The sequence below is a fragment of the Montipora foliosa genome, chromosome 4 (assembly GCF_036669935.1).
Source record: "Montipora foliosa isolate CH-2021 chromosome 4, ASM3666993v2, whole genome shotgun sequence".
In the NCBI taxonomy this organism is placed as follows: domain Eukaryota; kingdom Metazoa; phylum Cnidaria; class Anthozoa; order Scleractinia; family Acroporidae; genus Montipora; species Montipora foliosa.
Window position 1 is genome coordinate 11,723,190 of NC_090872.1, and position 10,000 is coordinate 11,733,189.

At 41.6% G+C, this 10,000-nt stretch overlaps 3 protein-coding genes across 3 annotated transcripts in view; 2 read left to right on the forward strand and 1 right to left on the reverse strand.

Moving 5' to 3' along the window:
• Positions 1-131, forward strand: part of LOC137999845 (uncharacterized) — a 4,548-nt gene extending 4,417 nt beyond the window's left edge. The window contains exon 5 of the mRNA XM_068845783.1: positions 1-131. This exon is cut by the window's left edge and continues 359 nt beyond it. The gene's annotated coding sequence lies outside the window, so the exon portion shown is untranslated.
• Positions 132-2,406: 2,275 nt separating this feature from the next.
• LOC137998972 (NADP-specific glutamate dehydrogenase-like) lies at positions 2,407-9,054 on the forward strand. Its single transcript, XM_068844811.1, has 2 exons — positions 2,407-2,694; positions 7,163-9,054. Exons 1-2 carry the CDS (start codon positions 2,422-2,424, stop codon positions 8,510-8,512), a joined length of 1,623 nt encoding a protein of 540 aa, XP_068700912.1. The 5' UTR covers positions 2,407-2,421; the 3' UTR covers positions 8,513-9,054.
• Positions 9,055-9,992: 938 nt separating this feature from the next.
• The window catches only part of LOC137999846 (mitochondrial disaggregase-like), a 17,638-nt gene continuing 17,630 nt past the window's right edge, over positions 9,993-10,000 (reverse strand). The window contains exon 17 of the mRNA XM_068845784.1: positions 9,993-10,000. This exon is cut by the window's right edge and continues 542 nt beyond it. The gene's annotated coding sequence lies outside the window, so the exon portion shown is untranslated.

The following is a 10,000-nucleotide window of genomic DNA, read 5'->3' on the forward strand; positions in this document are numbered from 1 at the left end:
CAATAAATTATTGTAAAGACTCAAGGCGTAAGAAAGGTGCAGGTTGTTTTAAAGTAAATTTAAAGTTCGCATTTTTGGCATCCTTGTTGCAACATCCAGGAAATAAAAAAGGCTACAAGCACTCACTTCCAGCATGGGAACATGTTATATTTTGGCCTTTCATAAATAAACAAACCATTATGTTTAGGTTTGTTTTCCACCTCCAATGACTCACAGTGGTGGATCTAGGAATACTTTAAGGGGGTGAATTGAAAGTATATATATATATATATAATTAGTAGTGTATGATGGGAACAGAAATCGATACAACAAAGGAAATGAGTGAAAATGTGTTCAGCCGGGAATCGAACCCGGGTCTCCTGGTTACCGGTCAGATGCCTTATCACTAGGCCACTGAACCAACCCTGCCATTCAGCCGAATTGGAAGGACCTTTATATGGCAAGCTCTGAGGAGAATCGCACATTTTCTGCAGTGAGGATCGCCTCACTAATTCATCCTTGATTACACAAGGGCACATTGCAATAACATGGTTATCAAATAAAGGGAAAAAATTATTGAGGAAAGCCTGTTTGATGCTGCGACAAATGACATTCAACTTAACATGTTTTCATTTGGTTAAAGTTCAATTCAATAAATTGATGCTGTCAACAGAAATATAGCTTAGTTTAACTAAACTGTATTTTACATGTTGGAAAACCCTTTCACCCCTAAACTGGCCATATTTAGTATTTTACTCTGTCTAATGTCACACGATTTTACTCATCAATGGGGAACCCCCAGGAGTCAATGGATTAATCACTCACTGAAAAACATCAGAGTCAGAACCTGGAAGAAGATTCTACTTGTAACCTCGCTTGCTCTGGGTGAGCAACTGTTAACCAAATCAGGATCAAGTAATCATGCCCTCTTCATTACCAAAAGTGCCCACATGATAAAGAAAATATGCCCTCCGTCTCAGCCAATCAGAATTTAGTGATTTTGCCGCGTATGCGATAAACATTAATAAAAATTTCAAGTCAGTTAAACAGTATCTGTTCCAGCAAAAATAAAAATACAATTAAAACTGCAGGTATATTGAAAAAAAAAGGAGCCAAAATGGGGGGTGGCTAGCCACCCTATAGAACGTTTTCAGCCAACCTCTAGGAACACCAATAACAATAGAGAAATGTACAACTTTTGGTGGTCGAACAAAAGAAGCTAATGAGAGATCTTTTGTTTTCGTCCACCAACATGAAGGCGATGACGTCACGTGAAAACCTCCTATTCAACTCCCTGGATCCACCCCTGACTCATTGTTGATTTAGCGTTGTGATTGGCTCAAGAGTTAGACAGATGGGAAAAAGGATCAACCATCGAAACACCTATGCGACATAAAAATGGTTTAAAAATGTCGTTACCTTTTTTTTTTCTTTAATTGAGTCGGTCGGACGAAGCTAAACGGCGACAAAATGGGGGATGCCCTTATACAAAAAAAACGTGCTGTATGAAGGCACTGCATTTGTGCATTTAGGTCCCGTCCACGCTAATGCGTTTTCGAAAACCTCCGTTTATATAGGGTCGTCCACACAAACGATCAAAAATGGATGTTTTCAAAAACGTAGGTTTTCAAAGTGTGGAAAGTGAGAATACGCGTGACGTCATAATCATATTCATGCCTCACTTTCCCGGGAGTACGCGAGTCAAGACGAAAAACAAAGCCTGCTGACAAAAACGCATATTTAGATCTTCGTTTTCAGTATCTAGTGTGAACGGCCGAATACGATGTGAAAACGTTGGTGTGGACGCAGATCTTTTTATCCGTTTTCAGGCACCTGGAGGTTTACGAAACGCAATAGTGTGGACGGGACCTTAAAGAAGTTGGATTGCAAGTAAACGAAAAGTGGACTCTGCGGACTTAATTTAAAGTTTGGCTACCATTTATTGCAGGTACTTTGTTTTATGGTTGTAGACATTGGACCAAAATAATTTTTCTTCCGGCACAAAAATTCAAGCCAAAAGTCATGAAGTGCATGCCCTTGTTGGAAGTATCCTTGCTTTCGTTTACTTCCTTACCCCTTGTTTATCAATTTGGCGGTTGTCAGATATTGAGTTGATGAAAAATGAAAAGTCTATAAATTAGAAAAACTGAGGTTTGTGCGAAACGAAAGTAAGTCATGGTCATGTGGTTATCATGGGTTGCGTGATACGTCAGTTCGCCTGACATTTTGAACGTATTTTCCGAGAAATGTATTCTTTGCGAGAGAATTTTAAACACGATCCAAAATTCTCATTTGATCCGACATTTCATAAGAAAGTTCAGTCTTGTTACAGTGATTTAAGTTGAACTTTGCAAAGTATTGTTGGCGTAAAGTTTGTATACGTGAGTGCGGTGATGCACATCTGACACTGTTTCGTGTTAGTTTCCCTTGATTTTTTAGCCAATGGCATCGCGCGCTGAGCCGACACCCATTACACACCCCCGTATTGCATCAACAAAATTACAAAGCAAGCTGGGAAGGAAAAAATACAAAGGAGAAGTTTTGTACCTTGGGTTGGTGATATTTGCAAGGAAAGTTCATTCAGCAATGTTTTTGCGATCGGTAAGAAGAGGTTTTTCGATTCAAAAAGGAGCTTTGCTGCTTCGTCGTTTACCTGCTCGTGCTGTAACCAACGCTTACCAAGTTGTCGAAGAAAATGGCGGCGACACGGCACTGGTAAGGTTGTGTTTATATCTCAACTTTCACGTAGCAACATCCAGAAAACTAGCAAATAATGCAATAGCGAAGATCCCTTGAAGGTAGAATTTCACCTTTTATGGGTTGACATGTTTCGTTGAAAAGTTTGGGGACGGTAAGAAAGCGACGGAAAACGATGCAAGCGAAAATTCACCACTTGTGACCGGGGCAACCCTGTTTAAATAAACTACCATTCTGTAAGCCAACTCCAGAGAGGATCTTCCTAGGAAAGTGATCGAAGGACCTGTGCAGCCAAATTCAATGTCTGACAGCGACAGTATAAGTAGACATTATCTATGTCTTACTTGGTGGGCTTTATACCAACTGTTGTGGCAAATTTGATGTCTAGCTCCGCCATGATCGATAGATCGGCCAGCTGTGTTGTCTAATTTACTGTGTCGCTTAATGGAACTTTGGTTTTGTTACATGCAATTAATGGTGTTAAAAAGGTTTACAAAGAAAATTGCAGAGCAAGTCTTATGGAGACGCAACCAAAATTAGAGCATTCTAAATTGAATTTGGACAGCGTGTCTCCCTGCACTTCGAGCCAGCTGGAGCAGCAATTGCTTGCGACCGATAAGTTAGTTTCAAAATAAATTAAGTTTCGTTTAAAACGGAAAGTGAGAATAGACCTAATCGGCTAACTCAATGTTGTACCCAATTCAAACTCTCTTGGGAATAAAACGTTTTGTTCCAGGTATTTCCGTATCATTTAAATATGAATGCTACATTATCATGCAAATACAATACACAAAGAATCTTAGTCCCGGGAGATTTGAATTGGGTACAACATTAAGTTAACCGATTAGGTCTATTACATTCTAAATTGAATTTAGACTGCGTGTCTCCTTGCCCTTCGAGCCAGCTGGATCAGCAATTGCTTGCGACCGATAAGTTACTTTCAAAATAAATTGAGTTTCGTTTAAAACGGAATTCTACTGTGCGTCTTTTCGCGGATGTCACGCACAGGTTACGTATCGCAGAGCGGGAACTCAAGGTAAACAAACATGGCATCGAGCCGACCATCGAGCCAGTGTCTGATCCTCGCTCATGGACCCAAGTCTTCTCGGAAATGTCACGCAATGACGTGACAGTGTGAATAGACAATCGCTTCGACAACTTCGCAGCGATTTTACTCTCTTGAATGCTCGGTGACCACCATTTTTCATTCGGTAGATCACATCCTTTCCTGATTTTGTCCATTTTAACAAAAAGCAAATAAAATCTGTACGTGAGAAGTTACAAATATTTCACCATTTATGCTCTCGTGCGACAGAAACAATTAATTATCCTGTAAATTTCTTCACGTTCATCGGTACGAGTAAACTTTCGAGAATCTTTTTGCAATATATATATATGCATATGTATATTAATTTACATATATACAATGTAGGTTGACCAAACTATTAATTTTCGGGTGATTTGTCTTAATGTGTAACAAGTTGAATCTTTGTGCATGTGGACTCAGAAATTTTTGCATTTAGCGAACAGAGTTGCTATGTAATTAAACATTAGGCATTGTTATGTAATTTGCCAGTGTATAAATTGATCCAGATGTTCTAAGTGGCGTAATGTAAGCTGCTTGCTCAGGCATTTGGCAGGCATAGAACATGCAAGAAATGGAATTTGTCCCACGAAGATTTCGTGACCGAAAAAGAAAACATTCACATAATCAAGCTGACTATGGCACAGGTTGCCCAGGCCCGGAGGCCTGTTATTTACACGCAAAAGTTCTCAATACAAAAGCCGTACTTTATTGTCCTGGTGATTTTCTCGCTTTCTCTGCGGTTACTTGCCTGATCTAACGCGATTTAAGCGACCTCTCAGCTTCCCGTTATTGTACGAGTGACAACCCGGGAAGCTGAGAAGTCGTCGAAATCGCGTTAAATCAGGCAAAAAAAAGCACAGAAAGCGAGAAAATCACCAGCACAATAAAAAAACGGCTTTTGTATTGAGAACTTTTGCGTGTAAATATCTTTTTGAGTGTTTGTTATCGGGCTTCCCAAAAATCCTTATAATTTATACCCTCCGAGCCTGGATAGCTTGTGATTATGGTATATTTATTTGTACCCGCTGTTTGCTATGTCATGCATTGTGAGAGCCGCGCCCCGGGGGGGGGGGGGGGGGGTACTGCTATATATGGACTATATAGGTATGTGCCACTGTGAAGGGTATGGTTTTCAAGCAGTTTACTCTAGGATAGAGCATATAAATCATAGCCTTTCGGTCTAGAATAGGGTATCATTTTTCACGAAACTGACCAGTCGGTTGAAGATTTTATCAAGACTATGGAAACCAGAAATTCCCACTCAAGAATATAAAAAAAATGAAATCGGCAAAGTGTCAATAAATGGCTATCATGAAACACCTCAGGATATTATTAACTGTCAAGAATCGGAATTTAGACGGAAATCGGTGGGAGTTTACTCTGGTATAGGGTAGCAAAATTCAGCTGAATTAGCTCTGGTATAGGCTAAGGGTTCCAGGGTCCAAGCGGCACATCCCCACCCAGAAATTCCTAAAGTGCCTCCCCCCCCCCCCCCCCTGCATCAACCCACACTATCACAAATGATAGTATAGTATCTCTCTTTGTCAACGACTCTACATATGAAAGGCTAGGTCAACCTCATCAGAAAACAACTGTTAATTTAACTTATTTGTTTTTCCCCTCTCTCTCTTCCTCTCTGAAATCGCTATTGTAACTTTTGACACGCATCGCACTTGATAGCGAATGCAGTAAGCGACTTACAAAATGAACATTTCAGAGAGAAGTATTTTTGTTTGAATTCTGTTTCCAAGCCTCTCGTCTGACAAATAAAAATCTGTTTTGAAACTAACTTTTGAATTTAAACGGATTTGTTGTTAAAAAAATGGAAATTTATAAGCTCAAGGGAAAAAACTCTCAGCGCGTTACCGTCCCTGTGGGCAGAGATAGAAAAATCCGGACCGCGCGAATCAGATTGCAGGATTCGATACCGTACCAACGTTGCCGCTTCGACAACGAATATTCGTCAGCACTGCTGGAACGTTTCGTGAAGTGCCCGAATCGAAACGAACGCCACATTCGATGAAACCGCTGGACTTGCGTACATGGAGGCTATCTGCGCGCGCTATATAGTATTCCATTTACGTGGTTGTTTACGTAGATGCGAGCTAACACTGCTCGACCATTTAAACTGAGTAACATATTAATCGTGTGGATGTCTTTCACGAAATTAATCCGAGTAGTCACTGCGGAAGTTTCAAGAAACAACAAGTGGATTTGCAACGGATTTAGTTCTCCCACTTTCTCACTGATTCAAGTTAGTCCATTAAGTTCTCAAATTCTTAACTTTAAAAGCAGTTTTATTATCGACGGAGTCTTCAACGAAGTCGTCAGGAAGTTGATCATAAAACTCAACCTAGCGAAAACCGATGAACTGAGTATGATAAGGTGTCACAAGATTGGGAAGATTTGCCAGTTCGTTCGTTTCTCGACTATGATTTTGACGTAACTGAAAACAGAGTGAAAACCAGAAAGTCACGGTCGCACGGCGTCACGGCAGCCATGTTGGTGTCCCCCACTAATCCTCCGGGAATTGAGCTCTTTTATCATGCAAATGTTTTCTGATCACGTATGTGAAAACACTCTGTAGGATATATATCATTCACGTCTCCTATTGTCATTAATGTGCCAACCAGAGCCTCATTGGCTGTCGAAACAAAGGGTCTTTTGTTCCTTTGGTTGGGACATTTGAATAACAAAAACAGTGTTTGTAAACAGATACCTTCCCTTGACAACGGCAACGGCAACGAGAACGTCATCTCAAAGTTTAAATTCACGTTATTGTAATCACTTCGGGACTATTTTAACCTTTTTAATGTCACAAGGGTGTGGTAGTTCTTCCAAAATGACACTGGTCGGAACGGCGCTTCATTTGAGGGAAAAAGTGAAATTTATCCTCAAGTGCTGACGTTCTTCATAAAACCTCCAAGTTGGCTATTTCATGTTGTTGTTTTACAGGCGACAGCAAAGAAATGACAAAAGTGAAAAATGCACGTGCAGGGCGTGCAAAACTGTCGTTTTTGCCCACTAAATATGCAAATTTGTGACGTTCTTGTTGCCATCGCTGTTGTCGTTGTTTACGCTCCCTATTCTCTAATGACGAAGGGCTAACGCTCGAAACGTCAACCATCCAATCGCCAAGTTTTTGTGTTTCCCTCTCGACTGAGCCAACTGCTCTGTATTTAGTAAATGATCATAATGAACTTTATTTAAGTCAAGCGCTGCGGCACTGTACAGAAATCAAATTAACTCATATCAAATTAGTTCACCCAGATAAGGAACTAACTTGTATCCTCTTTGAAGACATCAACTGAACGTATGATTGTGGTACTCTTCCATTGACGTACGCTTGCATTTCATAGAATTGGCGGAACTCAACTGTTTCGATTTTATGTTTTCTAGATGCAATACAAGAGTGTCAATGATTTCATGAACCATGTGATACAGAAGAATCCCGGCGAACACGAGTTTCATCAAGCTGTCCGCGAAGTGATAAGTTCCCTATGGGATTTTCTAAAGGTCAACCCCGAGTACCTAGAAGGGAACATCTTGGAGCGTATCGTTGAACCAGAGAGGGTCGTTATATTCAGGGTCCCTTGGAGGGATGACAAAGGAGAGGTCCATGTGAACAGGGGCTTTCGCGTGGAGTTCAACTCTGCCATTGGTCCATACAAAGGAGGGCTGCGTTTTCACCCGAGCGTAAATTTAGGAATTCTTAAGTTCCTTGGATTTGAACAAGTGTTTAAGAACAGTCTTACGACGTTGCCTCTTGGTGGTGGAAAAGGAGGGTCGGATTTTGATCCGAAAGGGAAAACCGATAACGAGGTGATGAACTTTTGCCAGTCCTTCATGTCCGAGCTCCAAAGGCACATAGGCCCCAACACCGATGTTCCAGCGGGGGATATGGGCGTAGGAGGAAGGGAAATTGGATATCTCTTCGGCCAGTACAAGAAAATTCGCAATGAATTCACCGGTGTCCTAACTGGAAAATCCTTCAGCTTTGGTGGAAGTATGCTTCGACCGGAAGCCACTGGGTACGGACTCGTCTACTTCACGGCCGAGATGCTCAACACAAGAGGCGAGACGTTTAGAGGCAAGACGGTCAGTGTGTCAGGGTCAGGTAACGTGGCGCAGTTCGCAACAGAGAAGGTGTTACAGTTGGGTGGAAAAGTAGTCACGCTATCCGACTCCCAGGGGACTGTATACGATCATGGCGGGCTGGACAAGGAAAAGATCGAGTTTGTCAAATGGCTGAAGAACACCAGGCGTGGTCGCATAAGTGAGTATGCGGAGAATTATCCTGATGCCGAGTTCTTTGAAGGAAAGCGGCCTTGGTTTGTGAAGTGCGACGTTGCGTTACCGTGTGCCACTCAAAACGAGATCGGCAAGGGGGACGCGGAAATGCTAATCAACAACGGTTGTTATTGTGTGGCGGAAGGCGCCAACATGCCAACAGAGCCTGAAGCAATCGAAGTCTTCCAGAACCACAGGATCTTGTACGGTCCAGGCAAGGCAACTAATGCAGGGGGCGTGGCCGTTTCCGGTCTAGAGATGTCACAAAATAGTTTACGTCACTCCTGGACCCGAGAGGGGGTGGACGAGCGTCTGCACGACATCATGGAAAGCATCCACAATACATGCGTGATGTACGGCGCATCGAAGGATAGCAGTTACATCGACTACGTGAAAGGTGCCAATATAGGTGGTTTTTTGAAGGTAGCCCAGTCCATGGTAGAACAAGGAATTGTATAAAGACTTTGATCGAACTGTACTGTGGTGTTAGTTTTGTATAGTAGTGAACTGTAATCTTGACAATTTTATTGAATACAGTCCAGTCCAACAGAGATTCTAGCATAAAAGCTTTTAGGAGAATAGATTTTTATGGTGAATTTGACGACATATCCACCTTAATAGTGGATGACAAAGGAGAGTCTAGTAGGCATTTAGTTAAGGATCAAACTCGCTAACAAGTAAATATTAGTCCTTTGTTCTCAATGTCGGTTAGGCCCTGTGAGATCTTTTTCTTTCACCTCAAAGTAATCCACTGATTTAAGTATTTTTCCTGGAAATGAAAATTAGCAATGTATTCAACATATGTAGATACAGATTGTATAATACATTTGGCGTGTGTTATCTCGAGTTTCATCTGTTGTGTCAATACAGGTAGTGAATGGAATATAGGAAGTTCCCATATTTGTGATCTTTTAAAAGGTAGTTTGACTTTGGTGAAGTGAGGGGAATCCGATGTATAGAAGTTTCAGTAGAATAAAGATACAAAGACATCTGTGAGTAAACACGAGAAGAACACTTAACAAAATCCGTAGCTTAGAAATTCGACAGTCACGAAAAAGGGGATCTGGGGAACACAACGCCCACCCCACCCCAACCCACCCCACACCAAATAGGCCATTTCCGAATTGCTGTTTGCCTCGGTTTCAAAGCGAGTCCTGGTGCACAACCATGCAAATGGAAATGAGTGGTGTATTTTCATGGAAATCAAACTCATTATCATTTGAATGGTTTAGCACCAAGACTTGTTTTGAATCAGAGGCAAACAGTAACTCGGAAATGGCCTATTAGAGCGGTTTTGGTGAGACTTTGTGATGGCGCAATCATGATGTTTCCCCGTAATAAGAGTCAATATAAAGAGAGACTTCTCAACAATATTTTCTTTTTCGACACATGCTATGAGAGAAGTAAGTACCCAGCTAGAGAGCGTACATTTTGTATGTGTTTTTACCACCCCTTTTCAAGCGTCGCGTTGCTCGACATCTGTTTCCGGTTGAATTTTCTGGGAAACCTAAACGATTACTATACAAAGCACCTTGCGCTTGTATGCTTTTCAACACACTAAGGTCGTGTTCTATTGGGATCAACCGTTTCAACCGCAACCGATTTCGGTTGAAGCGGTTGAGGTTTCCCAATAGAACACTTTTCCAACCGTTTTCGGTTGAAACGCGGTAACTCCTGGGAAAGTTATTACCAGACTTCTCAGCGTTGACATATTGGGGCCCGAAACCAACATGACAGGAGCCCGCGGCCGACTTTAAATGGCCCGCGTAAACGACAGCGGTTGCTGCCAATGCTTTTTCAACCGTTTCAACCTAGTTTGATGCCGGTTGAAAAAGTTGATCAACTAAACCAACCGAAAACGGTTCTTTCCCAATAGAACACGAAAAAACCCAACCAACTAAACACGGTTGATCCAAATAGAACACAACCTAATTCATACAATATGTC

Coding starts and splice junctions, on each gene's coding strand:
- LOC137998972 (XM_068844811.1), top strand. CDS start 2,422: ATGGCATCGCGCGCTGAGCCGACACCCATTACACACCCCCGTATTGCA. Junction 2,695..7,162: donor ATGGCGGCGACACGGCACTG/GTAAGGTTGTGT, acceptor TATGTTTTCTAG/ATGCAATACAAGAGTGTCAA.